This window comes from Nansenia antarctica (assembly GCF_963989245.1).
Source record: "Nansenia antarctica genome assembly, chromosome: 5".
Taxonomy (NCBI): Eukaryota; Metazoa; Chordata; class Actinopteri; order Argentiniformes; family Microstomatidae; genus Nansenia; species Nansenia antarctica.
The window spans coordinates 22,232,749-22,258,423 of record NC_137690.1 but is presented as its reverse complement, the minus strand read 5'-3'; the positions used below and the strand labels follow the sequence as shown (position 1 = coordinate 22,258,423).

The window sequence follows — 25,675 nt, the reverse complement described above, 5'->3', positions numbered from 1 at the left end:
CACGGTCCACCTATCGTTTCAAGGATGCCCAGCATCGCTCTTTCCCGGTTACTGTCCAGTATCTAATCAATCCTCACCCCTCTCCTCCTCTTCCTCCTCCCCTTGGTACAGACACAGACCGGGCTGTGTGTAGCAGACACACTGCAGGAAAGGGTGATCCTGACGCGGAAGGAGGGCGAATCGTCCAAGTGTCTGAACGAGCTGCTGCTGAGCCGCATGTCCCGCTTCCGCGCCTCGCACTCCGCCACGCTGGCCGCCCTCACCGGCTCCGCCATCACCAACACCGTCAAAGAGGAGCAGTCGGGTAACTATGTAGATGGTTCTCAGATATGTGTCAGAGCCCAGGAAATAAGAGAGAAAATTATAAAAAAAAAAAATATATTATCATGTCACATGTGAACAGCAGTGTATTGATGCTACAGTTTTTATATCTCTGTGGTGATTCATCAGTTTGCTTCTCGTCCACAGCTGTCAACACTAGCTGCGGCCTCCCCCTGAAGACTCTGAGGAAGACACCCATGTATGTGTGTGGGACCTACCTGGTCATGCTGGCATCTCCGCCTGGCGTGTCCGGGAGCTCCGCCACACGCTCCCTGTTTGGGGGCACCAGCGGTCTGTCCTCCCTTAAGAGTAAGAGCAGACATGTTGTGTAGCCTTAGCAGATCTCTGCTGTGTCATAAACACAACATGACTGTCAGTGGTGTGTTTCTTGGTTGCTTTCCTCTCTTTAACTTGGGTCTCTTTCTCTGGTTAGTTCTAGCCTCCAGTCTGGTGTTCAACCTGGCTGACGGTCAGTTCAGCAGCCGTGCAGACCTCATTGATGCCCCTGGCAGTTCTCTGGGCAGGGGTGCCCAGGTAGCAGGGCTTGGTAAGCTCCCGTTTGGGCCTTGGGAGGCGGGGGAGATTAAACATAACATAGAATAACGATTAACCTTTGTGGTGCTTGCATCATGTCTGCAGGAGCCTGTTATGATGCCCTCAACAACCTGATCTGGACTTGCTCCAGTGACTACATGGACCAGTGGTGTAACCCTGGCAACCAAGCCTTCCATCACGTGTGCCATAGGCTTGGCGTCAGCCATGTCATCAAAGAACCCAAAGGTAGCCATAACAACCCTAATCCTGTTTAGGAAAATAAGGCTTTGCAATTGCATAGCAGAGTCTAAACTAGCTTCCCCCTTGTGTTAAATCCAAACCCGTTGAGAGTTGACAACCCTTCTCTCCCCCCTTGCAGAGGAGACAGTGGCCACTGGAGAGGTGATCAATCAGCTGCTTCACCATGTGGGAGCCATGTGTATCCACCAGCTCAACCTCCTGGCGGCCAGCAGCAGCAGCCTGCCCCTGGGCACTCTGCTGGGCAAGCAGCACCCCATCGAGGCTCGCCACTTCAGCAGCATCTGTGACATCATGGAGAAAGCCATGGTCCACGGGGACACCTGCATCATCCGCTGCATCCTGGTGGTGTTTCAGGTATGTCTGGGCTGCAAATGGAGCTTTCTCAGCACCGGCGGGGGCCCCGCAGGGGTGCGTTAGTTCCACAGTCCTGTTCACTCTGTATACCAATTAATGCACATGCAGCACTGCTAACAACTAGTATGATTATGTTCTCTGACGACACAGCTATACTAGGTCTCATCTCAGACCCCGCCCATGTCCTCCACCCTGAGTACCAACAGTACCATGTCCATGTATTCTATATATATATATATTGTATATTCTTCTAACCACTCTTTTTTCACACGGGTGTTTGTTCAGGTGGTGTTCAGGTTCTTTAACCCTCAGTCAGAGAAGAACAGGGAGAGCGTGCGGCGTTCAGGTCTGCTGCTGTGGCAGCTGCTCATGGCTCCTGTGGACCAGATTGGAGCAGAGATCCAGGGGGAGGTGTGCCTGGCTATTAGGTAAACACAACATGACCTAATGTGGGACAGCACTAAGCAATAAATCACAGGGAGACAGTCTCCTAGAGAAAACTATCATACATCAGACAGTCACACAGGGGCTATTTGAGGCAATGCTCTGTCCTTAATGAACAGAGTTTGACTGCTCTGTCTGTGTCTTTCCATCCCTTCTTCTCTGAAGCTCGGGCCTGAATACTTTGTATCAGGGGGAGACTGAACTCAACAACCTGCTGAAGCTGGTCCTCACAGAAGGTGAAATACTGGATGAAATATATAAATGAAACTTCAATAGCAGTGCTGTAATGCTGTGTTTTCTGTGTCAGTATGAAGTACTGAATGTAGTTTGTGTATTTAATTCTTAGGAGAAAGGAACAGTGGTTTGTCTCAGCTGCGTGACGTCATCCTCACCAACCTAGCTGATCAACTGCAGAAAAATCGGTTTGGTAGCGAGGATGATGACCACTACAGGTAGAGTGCAGCTTTCTCCTACCAACTCACTTTTACAAGCATTAGCTCAGTATTTGTTTGCCTTGTCATTTATACAGCACTTAAAGACCCCTGACCAGTGCAGAGTGATTTCCCTGTGTAATCTTATACTATAAAATGTTCTATCCCATTAATGAACTGACTGACTCACTCTCTCTCTCTCTCTCTGTGCAACGCCTGTAGACTAAGTGATGAACTTCTACACTACATCTTGAAGACTGTTGTCCGCGAATCCTGCCTCCTCATCACCAAATGTCAGACTGTTGCCAGGGACGACTTCCAGAAGCTTCTATCCACTGTGCCAGTATGTCTGTCTGTAACTTTGTTTGGATTAGGCAGCATGTTGTCCAATTGACAACTGATGCATTAGATTGTTGCACATTTATTATTTAATTACTGACTAACAGTTATCCTCCACCCCACCAGGTGGCCTCACCAAGCTTGCGCTACCTCATGGCCGTTCAAAATCACCTGCTTAGTAACACTGTTCTGATCCGCCCCGATGACAACGATGACAGCGACAACTCCCTACAGGGTGAAACAATGAAGGTACAGGTAAACACCCCCTTTTATAATACCCCTACTGCTCTCTGTCCACGTGGAGCATGTCTGTCCTTCTCTCTCTGTCTATAAGGGGGGCCTCAATAGCTGGAGCAATGGGGAACGGATGCTTAATTATAACACAGTAAAGCAATGTCCCCCAATTAAACCAGTTCAGTCGGCTAAATAATCCCTTTCTCTTCTCCCAAAAACGTCCATTCTGCTCTGTCGTGTCCTCCGAGTGTGTGCATGTTTCTGTAAGTGTTTTCCTGGTTAAAAACAATGAGGCACTCTTACGAAAGCATGAGCCTTTTTTCTGTGTGGTTGCCAGGAGTTGCAGACCAGCATTCTGTCCCTGGCCACCAAGATCCTGGTTGGGTGTGACGAGGTGCTGGAGACCCTGCAGCAGGTGACCACTGCCCTCATCAACAGTGACATCCCCGATAGAGACACCAGGTGATGCGCTCCCTTCACCTGTCTACAACAATGTGTTGTTTTTATCTTTAACCTCTGTTTTTGTCTGGTATTAGTTTCACCTGTTGTGTACCTAGCCTGTTTAACTCTCAAAGGTGTAATTGGACCTGTTGACTTTCTATCTGTGTGTCATCCGTTTCTGTCCATGTTCCATCACTCCCATCTCCCACTCTCTCTGCCCTTAAATGTCTTGTCTTTCTACCTCCCTATAACCTTTCTCTCTCTCTCTGTCCCCCTTTCCGTCTTTCCTACTTGTCCCCAGGCTGAAGGGCTTGGAGCAGTTGACCAAGGCAACCATGCTGGGGCACCTGCTGCCTGTGCTGCTCACCTCTCTGATGCACCCCAACCTTCAGACGCTGACGCTGGCTGACGCCCTCATGCCCCAACTAGTGCAGCTTGTTCTCTACACGAGCCAGGTGGGGGGCATTCAAACCAACCAATCCCCTCAGTTCAGATAAGTACTGTACATTGCTCTCGTGTCATCTTTGTATTTATGTTTCCATATTTTTTTTCTTCCCCAGACTGCTCTGTTGCTGAAGACCCAGTCCCCACTCTTCACTGAGGGGGCTCCACTGTCAGGTGGGCCCTTGGGTCAGGGAGGAAAGACGCCTGCTGCCGCTGCTGATGACAGGTACAAATGGGCAGGGTCCACTGTGTAGATGAGGAAGTCAGGACTACGAGCTTAGTTTGTTTGGCAAGTGTGTTTGTATACATCTTTCCATCATGTCTGTTCCTCCGTCCATCCCCAGCTTCCGGATCCTAGATGAGCGGGAGGAGCCGGGCTTCCTCACGGGGCTGAAGATCCCTGCCCCATGGGCTGCTGGGAAGACGGTAGAGACTGTCCACCCGGTGCGAGACAACTTCAAGTTCAAGGAGACCGTTCACATCCCCGGGGCACGGTGCCTTTACCTGCGCTTCGACTCACGCTGCTCTTCGCAGTATGATTACGACAAGGTGCTCGATCCCCTGGCACACCGAACCACATCACACGTCTCATTCCCACGTTAAGGCCATGGCCATACCACGTATAGTGCTTGTCTAGCATCGAAACCCCTTTTTCAGGCAGGAGTATTTAGCCTTGTCTCTGCTGTTTCAGTTGGTCATGTATGCCGGGCCCAACACCAACAGCCGCAAGGTGACTGAGTATGGAGGCAACACGCTGGGCTATGGCAGTCGCAGCGTCCTGGGGACAGGCTGGCCCAAAGACCTGGTCAAGGTGAGAGGGGCTGGGGCACTTCAGTAGAGCATTTTACGGTGTCTCATGCACACGTGCGCGGCACACACACTCTCCCACAAAAAGCTCACAGCCCTCTACGTTCTGTGCTTCAGGTGGAGGGGGATACCGTGACATTTTCCTTCGAGATGAGGAGTGGGCGGGAGCACAACACCCCTGACAAGGCCATGTGGGGATTCTCCTGCACTGTCAGAGCTCAGGTAAAGCGTCAGACACACCCATGTCCAAAACATCTCACTGCATTACTACAACAGTTGTGATGTGGCTGGGATTGTAGAGCGTGGCATATTTAGACAGAAAGCAACAACATGGGCGTCTGTTTAATGCTGAACATTTTAATTTGCTTCGTCCTTCCAGGAGTCATCTGAGGATGTCTCTGGGGGTCTCCCCTTCCTGGCAGACCTAGCATTGGGGCTGTCTGTGCTGGCCTGCTCTATGCTTCGCATCCTCTACAATGGGCCTGAGGTGACGAGAGAGGAGGACGCTTGCCATGACCTGCTCTGCTCCAAGCTGCTCCAGAGGTGACTCAGCAAAACAGACAGTAATACAGGACATGCGTTGTGGTGCAGCAAAACTGCGTAGGACCTGGTTTACACTGACACGTAGGAGCACGGTCTCACACAGATAAACGGAGTGTACAGTGAAAAGCAGGAAAACAGATAAAACAGTAATATGCAGCATGATATATGTGAATAATAGATCACAGACTAATGGACATGTGGTATCCTCAGGTGCCAATGGCAGGTTGAGGCCAACGGGGCCATCTCCCCAGCACTGACACCCAGCCCCTCGCCCTTACCACTCACCATCGAGGAGGACCGGGAGTTCACCTACCCGTCTGACATTCTCATCCCACCCCCAGGCCTCATGCCTGGGGCCTACTTTGACCTGCCCCGCATCCGCCTTCCTCCGGGCATCATGGGCCGGCTACGAGAAGTGTCCGGCAGGGCGAGGCCGCAGTTCCGTCCCAGCATCAAGTAAGAGCGGGTGGTGTTGTACTGTCAGCCAGAGGTGCTAAACATCAGTCCTGCTATAGCCAGTGTTGGTTTGCGTATTCTCACCGCCTCTCTCCTTCTCCCTCCTGTACCTGTTAGGGAGGTGATCAGGCCAGACGTCATGGAGGAGGTGATTGTGTCATGTGTGATAAAGCACTTAACTCTGGTGGACGCCCTCCAGTCACTGGTCAACTTCCAGTACCGTGAGGAACACGCAGAGGAGCATGACCTGCTCTGTAAGATCATGGCCGAGACCTTCAAGAAGATCAACGCCATGGAGCGGCAGTTGCAGGTATACTACTGTGTGTGTGTGTGTGTCTGTGTGTCTGTGTGTCTGTGTGTAAGTAACTAACTAACTATCTATCCATTGTCCAATCTCAGAGTGTCGCAGAGCTTGAACAGAAGTGGCAGAACGAGGTAGAGGAGGCTCAACAGGGAAAGCTGGAGAACAACGCTCCTTTCTTCCACGACTACCACTTTTTTGAGGTATGCCCACATCTATCTACCCCTAATGGCCCAGGCGATGTCTTAAACCTGTTTACCAATTAGCTTACACAATCTGTTCTCGTTTCCCAGAATAAAATGAAGGAGCTGGAATTGCTGTGTTCCCTAAAGGAGGTCCCACTAGACTGTAGTGATTTGGAAAATGTTGTACTTGCACTGAGGTAAACCATTAGAGATGATGTGATAATAAATAACATTGTAATGAGGCAATATCTCATCTACTTCATTACTGGGGTGACAAATCTTATTTCAGCCTTTTCTGTTTGTTGTTCTGAACGTACTCACACAGGGAGAAGTTCTTCCAGGAGGTAAACTCCATGCACCTGAAGAGTGCCACACCGCTGGCCAAAACCAAAGCCCTAGTGAAGAGCCTTATGAACCGCACAGAGCTGCTGCTCCACGTCACCATCGCTCCACACTGCAGGAGCCTGAACACCACGCCTGCTGGCACGCCAGGTAAACCTCCCCAGCTTACACCTCCCCAGCTTACACCTCCCCAGTTTACACCTCCACAGTTTACACCTTCCCAGTTTACACCTCCCCAGTTTACACCTCCCCAGTTTACACCTCCACAGTTTACACCTTCCCAGTTTACACCTTCCCAGTTTACACCTCCCCAGTTTACACCTCCCCAGTTTACACCTCCCCAGTTTACACCTCCCCAGCTTACACCTCCCCAGCTTACACCTCCCCAGCTTACACCTCCCCAGCTTCCTCCCTGCTGTATCCTTACCCTCCCAATAATTTGACTTACTTTGACTATGTGGATCTGGTCTGTTTCTATTTCAGCCTGTAAGTCTGTGTCGGACACTAAGTCGGTGGTCCCCATGGTGAAGCAGCCAGTCTTCCTGCGCAGCATGTCTGCGCCCTCTGACCTGGAAATGATCGCCAACCAGGACTTGGAGTTCACACACGCCAGCCAAAGGTTTGTTCTGAATAACTGTGATAATACAGATAAATGTTTGTTACAAAAATATCCTTCCTGAGGAATGGAGGAGTGCTCACCCCTCTACCTGGTTCTGTAGGAGACGACACCATCCCACCAGCCACCGTAGTAGCTCCTTCACACTCCTGCAGTCACTGGCCATCGAGGGCAGCCGGGACCAACCAACTTACAGTGTGCTCCTAGGGCAGCTCTTTGCCTTCATAGGGACCATGCCTGACCAAACCGTACGAACCTGCCCACCCCCTTTCACTCACATGTCCCATTCATGTGTTTTTGTTGCCTAATGATGGGGAAAATATTGTACTATAATATTCTGCCCCCCCCCCCCCCCCCCCAGGTGTCCAGCAGCAGTTTCCTGTCGGCTGCACAGACCAGGTGGAGGCGGGGCAGCACACGGAAACAGGCGCTCGTTCACATGAGGGAGCTGCTCACTGCCGCAGTCAGAGTGGGCGGAGTCACCCACCTGGTTGGCCCTGTCACCATGGTGCTGCAGGGTGGGCCCAGGTAAAGGGTTGCACACAGACTGGTTGACATACAAATGTTTACATATCAACAACTTCATTCAAGGATTATTTACCTTTTGTTAATGTATGTGTATCCCTATGTGTGTGTGTGTGTGTGTCGCCTGTGCAGGATCGAGGAGCTGACCTGTGGGGGGATGGTGGAACAGGTGCAGGAGGCCTTTGGGGAGACCATGACGTCTGTAGTGTCACTATGTGCTCGCTACCCCATCGCTTGTTCTAACAGTATCGGCATGCTGTGCACAATCCCCTATACCAGGCAAGACAATTCTTCACCAAACCCTCAGAACACACATTTTATCACAAAAACAATTTGTGTACAGTATACTATTAGCATTATAGAACCTAACCAGCAGACCTCAGAAGCCTGCACATACCAACTAGAAAAATAATTTCCAGAAGGAACTTGGGAGTGGGCTTGTTATGTCTTATTTTGGTAGTAGAAAAAGGTTTAAAGACAATCGATAGATTTGCTGGATTATTGATGTGGTGGCTACTGCGTTCTTGCACTCTATCTAGACCGTATACTGTACTTGATATACACTTAAGATAGAGTGCAAGTAATCATTTTGGAACACTGCCATCATTTGAGGTCTCAGGGCGACCATTTTGGGCCAAGAAACCAATCCAATTGACAGGGGCATGACAATCAAACATTTCACAGGATGGCAGCTACTTCTCTGGAATATGAGGATGCCTTCCACTACAGTTTCAGAAATAAATATACACTATTTTTGTGTATGAAAGAAACACTTTCTAAATGTATTATACCCACTCTTACTAGCAATGCCTACAAAGTTTGTGTTAGCATAATCACTAATCGTTGCTAGCAACCGTGTCAGCTAAGGCCCTGCATCAGGTAGCTAGCACCAACAGTCACGTATTTCACCATGTTAAAATATATGAGTTTTTCATTTACAACAACAACAAAAAAGTATTATGTGTTTCAAAAATATAAATGTAAGCAACTAAAGTTAGACCTCTGCACATTTTAAAGATGGAATGGTGTGAATAGCTTAAGAGCTCATTATTTATTTATTTCTGGGTTTATTTGCTGAAGCAAGCCCGCTAATGAGATCATACCATGCATGGTTGCTGAGTTCATTTTGATGACACTGAGACAGTCCTTCCTCTTCCATCTAACCCTGTGTTCCCATAGGAGTGAGGAGCAGTGCTTGGTGCGCAGTGGGCTGGTCCAGCTCATGGACCGCCTGTGCAGCCTGAGTGGCCAGAGAGACTGCAGCTCCAACGAGAAGCAGACCAAGAAGCAGAAGGTGGCCACCATGGCCTGGGCTGCCTTCCAGGTGCTGGCCAACCGCTGCATCGAGTGGGAGAAGGTGGAAGGTATGTGTGCGGTTATGGGTTATTAGGATTTAGTGAGTAGAAGTTATCAACATGTGAAGAAGGTTGCTCACTCCAAGCCGTTCTGATGAAAACACTCAAATAATACACTCAAAAAATGTATGAAAAGAGCATAAGACAGGTTTGTGAGACTGTCTAGAATGTCCGAGTGTTTCTTCACAAGTCTTTATTTTGTAGGGTCTACCAACAAAGTGAGGGCAAGGTGGAGAAGAATATTTGGAGGTAAAGGTTAGGCAGGTTTGGTGAAGGTTGAGTCAGATAAATAATGCAGGAATAATGACTTGGAGCCTAAAAACTTTCCACAAAAAAGATCATGACTTCTTCATATATTACGATCTAAGTTTGAACCTAGATTATGCACTAATAGATGCAACCCTACACGAGTGTTGTTGTTTTTTACAGTATGATAACTGTGCATTGATGATGGCACTCTCAGTAACCTATCCCCATCCTCTTAAGGTGGCTCTACAGATGCAGTGCACTCTGGTCTGGCACGACAGGTGTCCAGCCTGTTGACCAATCACCTGGCCCGAGCCACAGAGTGCTGTGGAAACCAGGCAGCAGGGAACGACGCCCTGCAGGACGTCCTCAGTCTGCTCAACGACCTGTCTAGGTATGTACTGTACAACTTGCCCATAGAGCAACGCCCTCAGAAAAACTGAGAAAAACATTAGTCTCCTTGACGAATCTGTACTCTTTGTGTTTTCTCCTGAATGCATTTTGTATCCTTTTGTCGTATTCTTGTCTTACATGGCCGTCTGTTTGTCCTCCAGGAGCCACATAGGGAAGGCCATCCTGAGCCAGCCAGCCTGTGTGTCGAAGCTCCTGTCTCTGCTGCTGGACCAGCGGCCATCACCAAAGCTGGTGTTGATCATCCTGCAGCTGTGCCGTGCTGCCCTGCCCCTCATGAGTGTGGAGGACTGTGGCAACGTGGCGCTGCCCTCCTGGAGCTACTCCATCAACACACTGGAGGCTGAGCAGCAAGACGCCAGCGACCCCGCTTCACGCATCGCTGCCCTGCTGCTCGCCAAGCTGGCTGACTACGTTGTGCCAGGTAGCGAAGACACTTTGTTTTGACATGCTGTGTCACGAGATCCCTGGCTTCTGCGGGTGCTCTTGTAAACACTGTTTTCTCTGACAGGCTGTCAGACCCTGCTGTCCCCCAGCTCTTCAGAGCCAGACACCAGCCTGAGCCGCGCCAGCCCCAAGGGTGCCCTGAAATCGGATAAGGAGTCTGGGGAGGAGGGAGAGGCTGTGGACGGCAAACTGTCCATCTTCATCCACAAGAGGGAGGACCAGTCCTCTCATGAGGTGCTGCAGCCACTGCTCAGGTGAGACTCATTCATCCTCATGAATCACTTCTTCTCCCTTCATGTGTGCAACTGCAGAAGTCCTTGTAGTTTTTTTTTTCTTTCTGACACCTATGTTTTCCTCCTCCCTTCTGCTCTGCAGTAGCTCAGAGGGACGGCCGTTCCGTCTCGGAACCGGAGCCAACATGGAGAAGGTGGTGAAGATGGACAGAGACATGACCAAGGTCAGACTTGTTTATGGTTTTTAATGTGAGCTGATATGGAAAAGATGAAGGCTCAGAAGTGTCTCCCTCACCCTCACCCTCTCTCATTCACCTTCCTCAGAGTGGGAGTTGCGAGGTGATCACAGAAGAGGCGTCTGCTGCTCTGCGTAAGGCTAATAAGTGGGCCCAGTCTGGGCTGATCGTGAGCGTTGGCCCGCCTGTGGAGGCCCTGGCCCCGGAGACCGCCGGAGGGGTCACTACAGGAGACAAGAAGAAGACCGCCCAGACCGCCGTGTGTCGGGACAGGAACTCTGACCTGGCCAGGTAATTCAGTCACTCCAATCACTCCATCAGACTAATTGTAGGGGAATTGAATCTGCCCTTGTGTCAGCCCTTGTTTTGGTCAGACAGTAAAGTGGTTGTGTCTGGTTCTCTCTGTCCCCTGTTCAGGTCAGACCCCATCAGGCCCTTTATCAGTGGCCACGTGGCCAATAGCATGGCAGCGGAGGTCATTGCCCTGCTGCACAGCCTGCTCACAGCACCCGAGTCCAACACTGCCCAGATCTGGACCAGCACAGCAGAGAAGGTAATTGACCAGCAGGGTCAATAGAGGCTTCATCATTAAAAAAACGATGACGAAAATGTTGACGACGAGTAATGAAGACACAGACTATGACAATGTTTATGTCCATTCAGTACTGATATCGATCATAATCATGATGTCTTTTTCTTGATCTTCTAACTCTGCCATCATGCTACGGTGTGTCTACTAGGTGCTGTCCCGGGCGCTGATGTTCATCCCTCAGCTGGGGAAGTACGCAGAGAGCATCTTGGAGAACGGCAGCAGCAGTGGCAGGAAGCTGGCCAAGCTCCAGGCCATCGGCCGACAGGCTGTGGCTGCACTGTGCGCCCTCGGAGGCTTCAAAGAGACCATCAAGATCGGATCAGAGGTCCAGGTGGGTTAGGACACACTCACAGGCTGAGGGATCCATTAGTGCGTCGTCATCAATCCCCAATACGTTCCTTAAAAGACTTATGGGGTGACATTGATATGCTGGTAGTGCGTATCAACAACGTCATACATCATACAAGGGCATTAAGTCGAAAAGCAGCAATGAGTGAGTGTTTCTCATCTGGTCTTCACCTTCAGGTGGTGGGCAAAGGAGTGCTGGGCAGTGTGGGCATAGTCATGTCCATCAATGAGCAGGAGGGCATCGCCACGGTGAAGTTTCCCTCCTGTGAGTACAGGAGGGCGTGCAAGGCCTCTGACATCTTGACGGTGCCCATATCCCGCCTCTGCACACCCCGCTCTGAGGTAAGGGCAAGGCAGTTGAATGAGGGAGTCATTCCAACTAACCTTTCAACTCTCCATTTGCTGTGGTCTATGATGGCAGTCGATTCATTTGATGTGTATTTCTTATCCCTGTACCCTCCCCCCCTCCCTCCCCATCTCTCAGGCCCTGCCCCTCTACAAGCTGTCTATCACAGAGAAGGTGGTGCAGGCGGTGCAGTCTATGCTCCTGCCACAGGAGGGCAGTCTCTCCATCCACACCTCCCTCCCTGCATCAGGGGATGGCTCCAGTCCTGTCATGGCTGCGGTCCGCTTGCTGGCTGAAATCAGAACACGGTGAGACAAGACGCTATGAAGGACTTGTGGTGCCAAGTGTTTTTTCCCCCCACATCTCTATGTAGTACATGTGTTTTGCTGAGTCAGCGTGTAGCGTTCAACCTGCTGCGTGTGTTTGTTTGCTTCCCAGGGCATGCCTGGTCATGGCCCAGCTCCTGGAGGACAGCTCGTTCTGTGAGGAGTTTATCCAGCAGTGTCCTGCTGCTGTGGAGGTGCTGAACCTGGTGGCCCAGGAGTGCAGCCCCGGTGAGTGTCCACTCTGATCCAGTAACGTGGCTCTCTGACTGTCCACCACCTCCCTAGTGCTGCACCGAAGCCCTAATGTATCCTCACTGACCAGGATCTCGCTATATGACAGTAGTATTGATTTGTGTTGAAATATTACCCTGTACATGCAGTGGGGGAAATAAGTCTTCAAGGCATCAACACATTTTTTTTTGCAATTCAACATATTTCCAATGCAGCTATTCACATGAAATTTAGACCAGACATTGGTATTAACTCAATAATGATCAATTGTCACATTCCAATCCATAAAAAAACAATTCCAATAAAGAGGAATAACACAGGACTGTATCTGCTGTGTCGATACCCGTGTTGTTGTGTGTTGTGTTGTGCAGGGGAGCGCCTGGGCATGGTTGAGGCGCAGTGTGAGAGAGTGAGGATGCTGTACCGAGACTGTGCCCGCCCGCCACCCCCACCCCTCCAGACAGACAGGCGCCAGGTGGGGTGTCAACTTTATTCTCATCGATCTACTTAGGTCTAAATCTAATGATGGACATACATATGAGACTGCAGGTGCAGCTTTGTGTTGATGTAACCCTTTGCTCCACTCTTGCTCCCAGCCCAAGGAGATCACATGGTGTCCATCCAGGGTGTTCCCTCCGGTACGTGCCTGCATGTTCTCCTCCCGCCTGACCTCCGTGACCTTCCTGGCTGACCCCAGCGCTGGAGGGGGGCTGCCCAGGGGCACGTTCATCTACGCCACCTCACCCGTACCTGTTCAGGTGGGCATTACAAGTCCATTGACTGGCATTTGTCATTTTAAATGCAAACATATATTACATATCATTTTTCTCCAGTGAAGTAGCATACATTGATTCACTGTTCAATCAATGTTTTGCTCTCATTCTCATGTAGGCTCCTTCCTTTTACTGGGAGATAGAGATCGTCTCCTATGGAGACTCAGAAGACGATAGCGGTCCTATTGTGTCTTTCGGCTTTGCTACCGAAGCGGAGAAGAGAGACGGAGCATGGACCAACCCGGTCGGCACCTGTCTCTTCCACAAGTATGTCTGTGTATGACGATCGACAGGTGTCCACTCTGTGAGGTTTCCCACTGGCCTGTCTCTGACTGAGTGCTGACCTCTTCCTCTTTCCTCCCTGTTTCATCCTCCTTCTCTCTCTCTCTCTCTCTCTCTCTCTCTCTCTCGCTCTCTCTCTCTCTCTCTCTCTCTCTCTCTCTCTCTCTCTCTCTCTCTCTCTCTCTCTGGCGCCCCCCCATGGCAGTAATGGTAGGGCGGTGCACTATAATGGCTCCAGTCTGCTGCAGTGGAAGAGTGTGAGGCTGGACGTAGCCCTACTTCCTGGTGAGACAGGAAACCAACCTCTGATTTTACTTTCATCAAATTCACTTTGCCTCCTATTTTCCCATCACTCATTTAACTTTTGGGGTTTTCGGAAACAAATGTGTATTACACATGAGTATGTTATTACTCAATTTACATACCTCTCCCTTCGATAAATCAGATGCATGATGAATCCAGATTTGCTACTCTAACATTCTCTCCATCTATACCAGTTCACACTGTTGACACTAATGCCTGGAACAGTTCAGTGCTATCCATCCTGTATCCTAACACGTCTCAACATCAGTGTAGTAATAATTAGTTACCCCATGTTTCATGTTGGACCACTCTTTTCATGCCCATAGGTGATGTGGCTGGCATTGGCTGGGAGCGCTCCGAGGGCACCCCTCCACCCCCTGGCCAGGCCCCCAAAGGACGGGTCTACTTCACCTACTGTGGCCAGCGCCTCAGCCCCTTCCTAGAGGATGTGGCAGGGGGCATGTGGCCTCTGGTGCACATTCAGAAGAAGGTGGGCTTGTCTTATTTTTTTTATTTTTTATAACCCCATGAACGTAGCTTATGTGTAAAATATTGTGTTTTGTTTAGAACACAAAGATCCGTGCCAACTTCGGTTGCCGACCATTTGCATATGCTGAGGGTCAAGCACACCGGAATGCTGCAGACCTCTGTGTCGACCTCGCAGAAGAAATCAGCTTAAACTTCGAGGCACTCCCCTTTGCCATGGCTTCAGACAGTGACAACGATGCAGGTGCCAGTGTGGCATCTGATTCTGGCTCCCATGGACCCCCCTGTCGGATCGCCGCTGTGGCAGTTGCCCAGCAACGTATGTTCCCATCACCTTCTCCCCTCCCTTTCCTCCATGTATGCGTTTGACCTACTTTGGTCATTTGGTCTACCGGTGTCTGACTCAGTGGAGAGAGAGGGACTGTAGACAGTATTCTCGGTCATTCATTTTATCGGCTGAATAATATTGTTTTGTGTTGTCTTGAGTTTGTATTTCAGTCCTCTGTTTTGTTTCTGCTGTTTGGTTAACCCCCACCCCTCCCCACTGTGTGTCTGTGTGTGTGTGTCTCCCAGTTGGTAGCGTTTGTAAGAACTGGCTTTGTTGTTTGTCCTCTCCTGTTGCGACAGAGTACAACAGTGACTCATCCTGCCACTACAAAGTGGAGCTGAGCTACGAGAACCTGGTCACCTCAGGGCCCGACGCACACCCGCCGCCCATCGCTGACGATGAGAGTGACGACGAGGATGACGACGATGTTCCCAGGGTGAGTTCCTTAACTCCAGCTTGGCGACTTGAGGTTCTGTGAAACCAGTATCAATACCACCATGTTTTGTCATTGGTGGCATCCACTTAATGTATCTGACCTTAGGAGGACCACTACGCTCTGCTGGTGAAGGCCTGGGAGACGAAAGTGTTTCCCACCATCCGCCGGCGCTTCCGCAACGAGGCAGAGAGGAAGTCCGGCCTGGACCAGATCAAGGGAGCACTGCAGCTGGGTGAGCGTGTGTACTAGCCCCTAGTGTCTGTTCCTGTTCTAGATAAGCCTGGGACAGCAGCTCCCCACCAACTGCCTTGCAAAGTCAAATACACCCTAAAAACCACACATTTTGACATTGCTCTTTTTGCTTTTTTGTTGTAGGCATGGTTGACATTGCGCGGCAGACAGTTGAGTTCCTATATGAAGAGAACGGGGGTATTCCCCGTGACCTCTACCTCCCTACCATTGAGGACATCAAGGAGGAGGCCAACAAGTTCACCATCGACAAAGTCCGTAAAGGTACCTTGCCCTTCCACCCACCGCTGTGCCAGAGGCCTCAGACAATGAAGCTCATAACATATACGGGTGCATCTAAAAACAATGTAATATCATGGAAACGAGCTGAAGGCTGCTAGCAACCTGGGCTTCCATAACACCTCAGCAGTGCCACAGGCTAATTGCCTCCATGCCACGCCGCATTGATGCAGTAATTCATGCAAATGGAGCCCAGACCAAGTATTGAGTGCATAAATGAACATACTTTTCAGAAGGTCGCCATTTCTGTATTATAAATCCTTTTTTTGATGTTATGTAATTTTTTAAATGTAATCCAATATTTTATGATACTGGATTTTTGATTTTCATGAGCTGTAAGCCGTAATCATCAACATTAAAAACAAAAAAGGCTTGAAATATTTCACTTCATGTGTAATGAATCTAGAATATATGAAAGTTTCACTTTTTTAATTCAATTACGGAAAATAATGAATTTTTCCATGATATAATCTTTTTTTGAGATGCACCTGTAGGAGTCAGCTGTGTCTTTCACACATCTCATGACAAGTAAACTCTTCTAAATGATTTAGGCCAGAAGCAATACTTGGAATGCCTCGATACTGCTTTGTCTATAGTGTAACCTCTTTCTGTTGCTCAGGGTTGACTGTGGTCATCCGCTGTCCAGACAGCAACAACACCAACAGCACTACAGGTGGCACCGCCCTGCCCAAGTTTGCCATCCGTGGCATGCTGAAAACATTTGGCCTGCACGGAGTGGTCCTGGATGTGGACCCTGTGAGTAAACAACACTGGACCTGGACCCTGGTCTCTTTACACAGGGTCAAGAAGTGGAGATGAGGCACTGATATTGGTAGTGGTTCTCTGACCCATCTCTGTGTGTGTTTAGGTCAATGAGCTGGTGCAGGTAGAGACATACTTGCGCAGTGAGGGTGTCCTGGTACGCTACTGGTACCCCATAGAGATGCTGGAGCGCCCTCCTGTGGGATCCCGTCGTACTGCTGCTAATGGTCTAGTCTCTCTAGACAGCAGCAACATTCAGATCCACCGGTAACAAACAAATCAAGTCATTCACATGTGCAAAATCCACCCTGAACTCTCACCCACTGTTGTGGAGGCTAAATCATGTTCCCTGACCTGTTTTGTTTCAGAGAGCTGTTGCGCTGTGAGAGTGCCCTGGCTCGGCTCTACTGCCGCATGGCCCTACTCAATATCTTTGCCCCCAAGAGTCCTCACACTTTCACGCGTCTCTTTCACATACCTGCCGTTCGTGACATCACCCTGGAACACCTGCAATTGCTGTCCAATCAATTGCTGGCTCCGCCACTGCCTGGTAAGTGGGACTATCTTTGTACAAAATTGCTGACCAGAGAAGTTCTCAGACTTATTTGCAAATCCAACCTTGTGGAATCTGCCTCGTCTCCATTCATCGACATGTTGAACGTTGCTCTCTGGTTGTCCTGCAGATGGTACCATCAGCTCCAGCTCCATCCTGCTGGCCCAGTCTCTACTACACAACCTGCAGGGCCAGAGCTGTTCACCCACAGACCTGTTCTACCAGGGCAACACTCAGCCCATCCGGGAGTGGCTCACTGTGGCCATCACACGTGCCTTGCACCAGGGAGAGGAGAGCTTGCTGGAGCTCACCAAGCAGATCTGCTGCTTCCTCCAGGTCAGCAAGGTTAACGGACGGCTGGATTAGGGCGCGCAATGTATTCCTCCCCTCAGCCACTGAAGTCATCTGCATTTTCCAAGCAGTTAATCTTGATTGTCTCTTTATTGTATTATGTAGAACGCCCCAGAGCAGTTCACGTCCGAGGAATTCCCGGTGTCAGAGTCAAAGGTCAGCATGGACGTCAACTTTCCGGGCGCTGCTTTTGTGATCGCCTCCTGCAAGGAGAGCCAACTAGGCTGCCGCAAAGAGTGAGTTAATTCAACGTTTTCTTCCCAGTTTCCCTCATCAAGTTAAGGCCATGATCCATGATGACCCTACATGTCTTACGGCTAGAATTTGTGACCCATTCCTACCCTTATTAGTATTATTCTTACATCGCTCCCCCTCCTCTCCACTAGCTCCTCTCTGTACAAAGCCCCATGGGCGCGGGTAATGGTTTACGGCCTGGGTCACAAAGTTCGCCGAAACGGACAGCTCAATCTGATGGAGGCGATGTGCTACCCTCTGGATGCCTCGCCCTCCAACACAGGCCTCACCCCTCCTCCCACCACCAACCAGTACCCATCTGTCATCATCCCCACAGACAAGGTCCACATCAAACTGGGTGAGTATCTCTCTTTATCCTGTAAAAAATAGATCCCTCCAACATAGAGATTTCTGTGGTATGTTACTATCTTTCACATGGGTAGAAGGCCAAATTTGATGTGTGTATAATAACTACAGTTTGTTTGCCTGTCCTCTCTCTCAGGGGTGTCGCCCCCTCCTGGCGCAGTGCTGGTGTTGCACTCCCTGCCGTTGGAGTTCCCCTTGGCCATGGCGTTTGTTGAGCAGCTGTTGACGTGGAAGCTGGGGGAGAGCAATGAACACTCTGAAGAAGAGCTGGACACTGTGCCCTCTTCTGTGCTGCTGCAGGTGGTCGAGCTGCTGGGTAGGTGGCATGTCCATATGGTGTCTAACATGTCAGACACCTCTCCAGAACCCTCAGTCACTTGTCGGTGTTTTAATACAGCACTCTGTCCTATTTGTCAGGCACTATTTTCAAATTGTTTCTCTTTCCTCTTTCTCCCTCCAGGTGGGCTGCTTTGGACCACAGACCTGGCCCCCTGCATCAAGGAACTCACTTTCCATCTGCTCTCTGAGCTCTTCCGCAAGATCCACCACCTGGAGCAGCGCAAGAGCCCCGCAGGTCTGTCCAGCTCCATTGCCCTGCTGCTTAACCCCTGCCTGGCTGTGCTCATGGCCCTGCAGACGGAGCTCCGCAAGCTCTACGACCGGGAGACCCAAGGCTGGGTGGCGTCAGGGTCCGGGGCCGGCGGCTCATCCTCTGGCGGAGGCGCCCTAGCCCTGGGTACAGATCAGAGTCGTTTCTCCACCTACTTCCACGCTCTGATGGAGGTGTGCCTGGCTGTGGCAGAGGTCACCCTCCCACTCAATGTGGGTGGCTCAGGAGTGGGGGCCCTATCCTCCACCAGCGCCCCTAACCTCAGCGACTCCTCCTCCTCCTCCTCCTCGTCACCAGGCCAGACCCCCCAGAGCCCCAGTCTGCTCTCCAAGCGGAAGAAGGTGAAGATGAAGCGTGAGCGGGCAGCAGCCGTCGCCGCGGCGGTCTCCGGGAAGCGAGGCTCCGGCAGCGGAGGGACTCGTCTGTCAGAGAGTGACAGCGCCCTGCTCAATATGGCGGGCAGCAAGCCTGAGGACATGCTGTGGTTCCACCGCGGCCTCACCCTCCTCATGATCCTCCGCCACCTGGCCAACAAGGACCCACAGGGCCTGAGTGTGACCAGCGACGCAGTGACCGATGCCTGCCAGGCCCTGGTGGGCCCCACCGCCCACAGCCGCCTGCTGGTGCTCTCAGGCATCCCCACCCACCTGGAGGAGGCTGTGGTGCGCAGCGCCATCCGCCGGGCCTGCAACGCCCACGGGGGGCTCTTCAAGGACGAGATCTTCATCCCACTGCAGGAAGAGGACCCTAAAAAGCCCAAGACAGGAGCTGGGGTCTGCACCCCCCATGACAGCAAGGTGGGCCCCGAGCCGGAACGACCTGGCTTCTCCAACAACGGGGGCCCTGAGAGCCCTGACAGCTCCAGCAGTGTGACTCCGGCCATGAGCGTGAGCGCCTCGGCCTCCACCAGCCAGACCTCCATCTGCAGCTCCTCCCAAGGAGGGGTGTCCCGCACCGCCAGTGAACTCTCTGTGGACCAGGAGCTGCTCGCCGCCCCTCCTCTCATGCCCGCCGCCGCTGCCTCTGGTGTGCCCTCCCCACAGCAGGGGCCTCTGGACCCCCACACAGTGTCCAGCCAGGAGAGCCTGGATATATCCCTGTGCAGCACAGGGAGCATGGGGAGTCTGGGCAGCCTGGGGGAGCCTCTGGACAGTGCAGAAACGGCCTCGGTGTCAGACGGAGGCTCCATGTACACAGTCACCTCTCTGGACAGCAACGTCATCATGGTCCGGCCCATCAAGGGCTACGCCGTTATAGAGGTGGGTTGTCTTCTGTCATTCTAGATGTTTCTGTCTCAACAATTCAGGCTTGATTTATTATTGATATGAATCATCATTAAATATGAAAATCAATATAAAAAACAAAATGATGATAAAATGTATGATAAAAGATAGACTTGCATTACCTCGCTTTCTCCTGAATGTAGGTTCGTGCCAGGGCAAAGGTTGAGAAGATCCGTGCTAGCCTTTTCAACAGCAGCGACTTGATTGGCTTGTCTAGCTTGGAGGGTGAGGAAGAGCTGATGGAGCTGACCAATGAGGAGATCCTTACAGCTTCCAGTGTGAACCAAAGCCTTTTTGACACGCAGGGTAGCTCTGCCCTTGAGGACTACTTTACAGACAAGTCTATCAGAGGTTGGTAGTTTATTCTCTCTGAAGTGCGAATAGTTTGTTTTTTATGTATCTGTTGGCGAAACTGCCTCTGATTGACACTGATAAAGATGTTTGTCTTTAACCCAAAATGATTGAACCACTGATTTAACGATGTTTGTGTACACACAGGTCCCCTCTTAATTTCAAATAAATACTAATGCTTCTACCAATGGCCTCTAACTCTGCAAGTACAGATGAGGCTTACATCTGGAAGGCTCTAAATCTCTTCTTTCCGTGTTCCCAGGGGACAAGCTGGTGCCAAGTGCACGGGATGTGCTGACGGACATCTTCAAGAGCTGCGTTCATTCAGAGCAGATGCTGAGCCTCACACCAGTCAAACCCATCAAAGTGTCTGACATCTACCTGAGCAAGGAGCAGATCAACTCCCAGACCCCAGGAAATCTGCTGCACGTCTTCTTCACCAATGTACGGCCTCCCAAGAAGGTTCTGGAGGACCAACTGACACAGGTACTGTACTCCCCATAAGAGTGTGTAGCGGATGCTACTGAGAGACATTCATATAATTCACCCATGGGTTTGTATGGTGGGAATAGAACGAGGGCCTTTTAAGGTTGATTCGCAGTTGTGACGTATGAGGCTACAGTGTTTCCTCCAGGATTTTTCATATTAGTGGCGGAGTGGTCCTTTTTTAGGCGCGCACGCATTTTTCTTCGCATGCACGCGCTAAGACGTAATTTCACCGAAAACTAGAGGGTGGCAACATAAAAAAAAAAAAAAAAGTGGTTAAGCCATTAAAGCCGAACAGGTGATTTTATATAGAAGGTGATCAAATACCAAGATATCCTACAGCTGCAGCAGAACATGCGGAACGAACATACAGCACTGAACATAGCCTACATGTGACTGACAGGCTAAGACACACACACACACACACACACACACACACACACACACACACACACACACAGAAAGATCATCAGCTCATCGAATATGAAGTACACGAGAGATAATCAGCTCATAGAATATGAAGTACACAAGTATGAGTACACAGGTAACCGGGAACGCGCATACTGCACTGAACAACATCCGTAGAATATAAACTTGTGACTGATAGTCACATACATACACACACACACACACACACACACACACACACACACAATTAAAGATCATCAGCTCATCAATACGAAGTAGGCCTACATGAGAGTACACGCACAAAACGGGCTAACGTTACTCATTAACTGTTTACACAAGTAAAATCACAGTGTGACAGTCAGATGGAGCATTCGGTAAACAACCAACAGCAAGGTAATGCATCAGCTGAGTTAAAGAAAACCAACTCTTACCTTTGATGATACCTTTGAGGCCTGCTTACCCGTACCTCCGCCGTTCTGTTTGTGGTGATTTTAGAGGCAATAGATTATTTTTGCCCCGCGCATATTGCCCTATAATACGACCACGCGACCACAGCTCCGTTGTGTCTCTTATTGTCCAAATGTTCCCTGAATTTTAGCTGCATGTTTTTCCAGCATGTAAATCCGTTGTCAATAAAAATTCGACTCCCCTTCTTTGCCCCTGCCAATACTGTGTCGTTTGTGACATTACCAACGTTTATGCTATGAATAGTTCGAAGCTAGTGTTCGATGCGAGGCTGCTTGGGAGCATTATTTGTTTCACAAAATAGCCTGATTTAGTTGACCATGAACATCAGAGACTAGACTACATTACGAATGTTCATTTAAAATACTCTATAGTGAGCACTGGTATAAGAACATGAACCAGAGAACAGTAGTAAATGCAAGAACCCACAGTCGTTGCTGATGATTTTCGATTAGGATACGCATACGGGATTAAAGGGACGGGAGACGGGCGAAGAGAGAGGGAAGGGATTTCCAGAAATCCAAATGTCCCGCTAAATTCGGACCAATCACAAAACTGTTTTGCAAGCGCGTCGCGACGAGGTTAATTGCAACATTGTAACATATTGTAACTATTGTAACTAACCCTAACCCTAAATTGGAACGAAATGTAGATCTGAAAGCGGCCTAAATTAGCTTCAATCAGATTTTTTTCTGTTCTCCGGTCATAAAGTGGACTGAATCAATTAGTGGCGGAGAAAATGTATTCGTGGCGGCCCGCCACGAATAAATGCATATAGAGGAAACACTGGGCTAGTCGTGAGAGGGGAGATTAAAACTCTGACACACTGTGTTTTCACTGCAACCGAAGTCTCCGATTCCTTTGTTCCCTTTGACTCCTAATAAGTGTATGAATACGCACAAAATGTATATGACCCATTTTCCCTTCGCAACCACATGCATACACGCACAGCCGACTGCACCATATTTGCCAGAACATCAGTTCCCAGAAGGTAAACAAGTTATGCTTCACAGATTCTCCGTAAATATGGCACCCCCAAGCCCAACAAGAACAAGTATAGTAAGGCGGGCAAAGAACAGCACCAAGGCAAGGTGGTGAGCACCAAGAGACCCATCACCAAACCTCCCACCAAGGAGAAGTCTGTGCTCAACAGTGTCCGGTGAGTGCTGTTCCATTCCACACTCTGCTTCCACCCACCGTAACAGACCCCTGAATTAGTTTCCGCCCACATCTTAAATGATGGGCTTGGTAATTGTATAACTGCAAGGTTTCAAAAATAAAACTCTCAGTGAATCCCACTCTCAATTGTGCTACTTAAAAAGGTTAATTTCAGTATCTATTTTTACCTGAAAATACATTTTATAATTTGCAGCTTGTGATTGTCAAGTTCGTTTGTGTGTGAGTGAATGATGAAGTTGACCTCTCATGCCTAGCCATGTGTGTCTCTGACAGGACGGCACTGAGTGAGAAGAAGACTGTCCTGAAGCCCAAGTCTCCTGAGAAGTCCAGACCTGAGGAGAAAGACACAGAGAAATCCCCTGCCAAGAAGCTTGAAGGTATCAGGAATCCATCTGCTCCCTATGACAGTATTCACTGTCCCTCATCCACAGTCGAGTTCAATGTTTTTGTGTGCATCGGTGTGTCTCTGTTTTCTGTTTTTCCTGTTTGTCTCATATACTTCATTCCACTCTCTTGCAGTCCCAGATGAGAAGTACCTGATGCTGGAGGGCTTCCATAAGTTTGCAGTGGATCGCGCCAAGCAGGACATCCGTAGCGTGTGGAGAGCCATTCTGGCCTGCGGTTACGACCTCCACTTTGAAAGGTGAGCCTGACCGACCCTGGCATAGTTCACATTCCTAGCACCGTGCACAGCACACGCACAGTATACATGACTGCAGTAAACGCTCATAGGTCACACTGTGCTGTTACGTAATGACACAATGTCAGGTATTCACACATGGGGTGCAGCATGAGAATTGATGTCCTGGTGACTCATGTTGTATGTGTGTAACATGTGCTCTGCAGGGCTGTACAGTACGCGCAGTCTTGAAAATGCACGACTGAATCGCTATGGTAGCCTCTTTTAACCTTTGTCCGAAAGGGCTATAATAAGTACAGTACTAATGGTACTAGGGTACATCTTTTGAGAATGCTTGGGGTGGCATTGACACCATCGATGAGAAGGTCAATCTGGTGTCATATGCTTCCCCTCCTCTGCCCTGTCCAGGTGTACCTGCATTGACACTCGCCATGCCCAGAAGGCCTGTAGGCGGTGGAGTCTGGAGATGGATGTGGCGCTGGTGCAGTACATCAACAGGCTGTGTCGTCACTTGGCCATCACACCTGCCAGACTGCACCCCCACGAGGTGTACCTGGACCCCAGTGACGCTGCTGACCCACGTGTGGCCTGCCTTCTCAGTATGTCATCCACGCCTCTGGTTATGAACCTGTGTGTGTGTGTGTGTGCTCGGGCGAAATTATGCAGAAATAGTATTGGACTGCACTTAATAGTAGTAGTATAATAGCGTCTGTGTATACTGTCCATGTACATGTGATCACTATGACGTGTGTCTGTGTAGATGTGCCTGTGGAGAGCCTCCGTCTGCGCTTCGCTCTACTGCAGTCACTCAACAACACCCTGGAGAGCTTCTTCCTGCCGCTGGTGGAACTACGCCAAACACACACCTACCAGAACAGCATCGCTGCCCTGCTGTGTGAGGCCAAAGGTGAGAGACGGCTACCAAAGTTAACCAAAGATCTCAGCACTCATCTCCTGTGCCAAAGGCACACATGCACCGGCCAGTGTATGTGGGTCGAGGAGTGCAGCATCAGTGCATTTACCTGTTGGAAAACTCACCCTTGATGCATTGTAAAAAGTGTGACTGCCTTTGAGTACTGTAACTGGGGCATGTTAACTAGATACAAGCTGCGTCCTCCTAAGCTCTCTCCACCCATTCTATCTCCACTCTACCCAGGCCTGGTCTTCTATGATACCAAGGTGACAGTCATGAACCGGGTACTGAATGCCACCGTACAACGCACTGCAGACCACGCTGCCCCTGAGATCACCCTGGACCCACTGGAGATTGTAGGAGGTGAGATCATAGGCCCATGTCTGAGGCCTTCAATCTGTAAACATTCATCAACATTGAATAAAGAGTATGAAATAAGAAGTGTAATTGAATTAAAGCGGAGTGAACATTAATATAAATATGCTAATATATAAATCTAATTACCAATTACCTTTGTTTTATAGCTATACCTATTTGTTTAGTATATGTGATAAAATTAGCATTTAGAATTCTCAGGCTGCGTTCGTAAATTCGCTCTGAGAGCGCCGGAGCGCACACTGGGTTCAATGTCATAAAGGCACCAAGTAATTAGATTGGACAAGAGGCATTCCATGAGTGCTGATCAGATTCCAGAGCGAATTTACGAACATAGCCTCAGTCATCTACAGCAGCATTCTATAATTTTATTGGGGGCTAGAGGGTTAACTTTATCCGCTACCATAATAAGACTCACTTTCTTTTGATTACCCAGCAAATACATCTATCAATCTATTGTCCAAACCATCTTTAAACTTTTTTCTTTTACCAAAATAAGATTTTGCAATTCTTCTGGATATTCCAAACTGTCATGATACCTGTTTAGTGACGACATGACACAATTTTCGGAGGAATTATTGCTCAGGTGTTTGACCTTTGACCTGGCCCGCAGTCAGGCCACTAAGCAGGTAGTTAAGATAATGCGAACTGTCAACTTATTGAAGATGGACGGTGGAAAAAAGAAGGGTGGAGTAGACAGGGAGAGAGAGAAAATAAGAAAGGCCCTTGGAGATGCCGCTAAACGTCAAAATCAACAAAATTCCACTAGGTTAGTCAGTGATAAAACATATACATGCTAGCTAGCTAAAGTAGGTAACCTTACTGATGCATCATCATCGTCCCCTGTCAAAAGCCAGATGTTAAGTCTAGTTAATGTGCTCAATATTATTTGACAATTCATGCAATTTCAGTCAGTGAGCTCATATTTGAGCTCATCATTTTATTGTTAAAATCATTGCGACAACGCCAAGTCTTGTGTCTTCGTTCTGCATGCGTGCGCGCCACATGCGTTACATGTGTCACATTATTCGGGCTACTGTAATTACAGTGTTGTTGAAAGGTCTGTTATTTAATGTTTGTGTTGGTTAAAGGGCTATTTTAACTTTTGATAGGTAGTGCATCAGTAAACTGAAAATGGTTTTACACAGGTGTACTCAAACCTTTGATGGGTAGAGAGTAGCAGTGCAAGTGTAGTGCTAGTTAGGCTGGAGCCT

At 49.5% G+C, this 25,675-nt stretch overlaps 1 protein-coding gene across 1 annotated transcript in view; it reads left to right on the top strand.

Annotated features, from left to right (window-relative positions):
- The window catches only part of hectd4 (HECT domain E3 ubiquitin protein ligase 4), a gene marked incomplete at its 5' end in the record, with an annotated part of 36,334 nt that overhangs the window by 6,489 nt on the left and 4,170 nt on the right, over positions 1–25,675 (top strand). The window contains 62 exons of the mRNA XM_080533005.1: positions 112–304; positions 469–630; positions 755–868; positions 961–1,101; positions 1,235–1,470; positions 1,756–1,898; positions 2,080–2,150; positions 2,261–2,366; positions 2,568–2,688; positions 2,811–2,939; positions 3,256–3,380; positions 3,661–3,814; positions 3,920–4,029; positions 4,148–4,352; positions 4,495–4,614; positions 4,728–4,832; positions 4,990–5,153; positions 5,364–5,609; positions 5,727–5,919; positions 6,009–6,113; positions 6,204–6,292; positions 6,421–6,587; positions 6,921–7,056; positions 7,157–7,301; positions 7,415–7,581; positions 7,711–7,857; positions 8,758–8,942; positions 9,420–9,573; positions 9,734–10,014; positions 10,102–10,291; positions 10,413–10,494; positions 10,595–10,797; positions 10,924–11,059; positions 11,247–11,429; positions 11,624–11,788; positions 11,931–12,100; positions 12,231–12,346; positions 12,721–12,824; positions 12,946–13,107; positions 13,241–13,389; positions 13,610–13,689; positions 14,034–14,197; positions 14,275–14,512; positions 14,821–14,957; positions 15,063–15,189; positions 15,333–15,470; positions 16,105–16,241; positions 16,354–16,514; positions 16,616–16,797; positions 16,931–17,136; positions 17,257–17,387; positions 17,538–17,743; positions 17,888–18,067; positions 18,212–19,620; positions 19,788–19,995; positions 20,258–20,481; positions 22,368–22,513; positions 22,807–22,910; positions 23,053–23,176; positions 23,582–23,772; positions 23,934–24,080; positions 24,330–24,449. Of these exons, the coding sequence (XP_080389131.1) occupies positions 112–304; positions 469–630; positions 755–868; positions 961–1,101; positions 1,235–1,470; positions 1,756–1,898; positions 2,080–2,150; positions 2,261–2,366; positions 2,568–2,688; positions 2,811–2,939; positions 3,256–3,380; positions 3,661–3,814; positions 3,920–4,029; positions 4,148–4,352; positions 4,495–4,614; positions 4,728–4,832; positions 4,990–5,153; positions 5,364–5,609; positions 5,727–5,919; positions 6,009–6,113; positions 6,204–6,292; positions 6,421–6,587; positions 6,921–7,056; positions 7,157–7,301; positions 7,415–7,581; positions 7,711–7,857; positions 8,758–8,942; positions 9,420–9,573; positions 9,734–10,014; positions 10,102–10,291; positions 10,413–10,494; positions 10,595–10,797; positions 10,924–11,059; positions 11,247–11,429; positions 11,624–11,788; positions 11,931–12,100; positions 12,231–12,346; positions 12,721–12,824; positions 12,946–13,107; positions 13,241–13,389; positions 13,610–13,689; positions 14,034–14,197; positions 14,275–14,512; positions 14,821–14,957; positions 15,063–15,189; positions 15,333–15,470; positions 16,105–16,241; positions 16,354–16,514; positions 16,616–16,797; positions 16,931–17,136; positions 17,257–17,387; positions 17,538–17,743; positions 17,888–18,067; positions 18,212–19,620; positions 19,788–19,995; positions 20,258–20,481; positions 22,368–22,513; positions 22,807–22,910; positions 23,053–23,176; positions 23,582–23,772; positions 23,934–24,080; positions 24,330–24,449 (10,834 nt within the window). The remainder of the gene's footprint in view (positions 1–111; positions 305–468; positions 631–754; positions 869–960; positions 1,102–1,234; positions 1,471–1,755; positions 1,899–2,079; positions 2,151–2,260; positions 2,367–2,567; positions 2,689–2,810; positions 2,940–3,255; positions 3,381–3,660; positions 3,815–3,919; positions 4,030–4,147; positions 4,353–4,494; positions 4,615–4,727; positions 4,833–4,989; positions 5,154–5,363; positions 5,610–5,726; positions 5,920–6,008; positions 6,114–6,203; positions 6,293–6,420; positions 6,588–6,920; positions 7,057–7,156; positions 7,302–7,414; positions 7,582–7,710; positions 7,858–8,757; positions 8,943–9,419; positions 9,574–9,733; positions 10,015–10,101; positions 10,292–10,412; positions 10,495–10,594; positions 10,798–10,923; positions 11,060–11,246; positions 11,430–11,623; positions 11,789–11,930; positions 12,101–12,230; positions 12,347–12,720; positions 12,825–12,945; positions 13,108–13,240; positions 13,390–13,609; positions 13,690–14,033; positions 14,198–14,274; positions 14,513–14,820; positions 14,958–15,062; positions 15,190–15,332; positions 15,471–16,104; positions 16,242–16,353; positions 16,515–16,615; positions 16,798–16,930; positions 17,137–17,256; positions 17,388–17,537; positions 17,744–17,887; positions 18,068–18,211; positions 19,621–19,787; positions 19,996–20,257; positions 20,482–22,367; positions 22,514–22,806; positions 22,911–23,052; positions 23,177–23,581; positions 23,773–23,933; positions 24,081–24,329; positions 24,450–25,675) is intronic.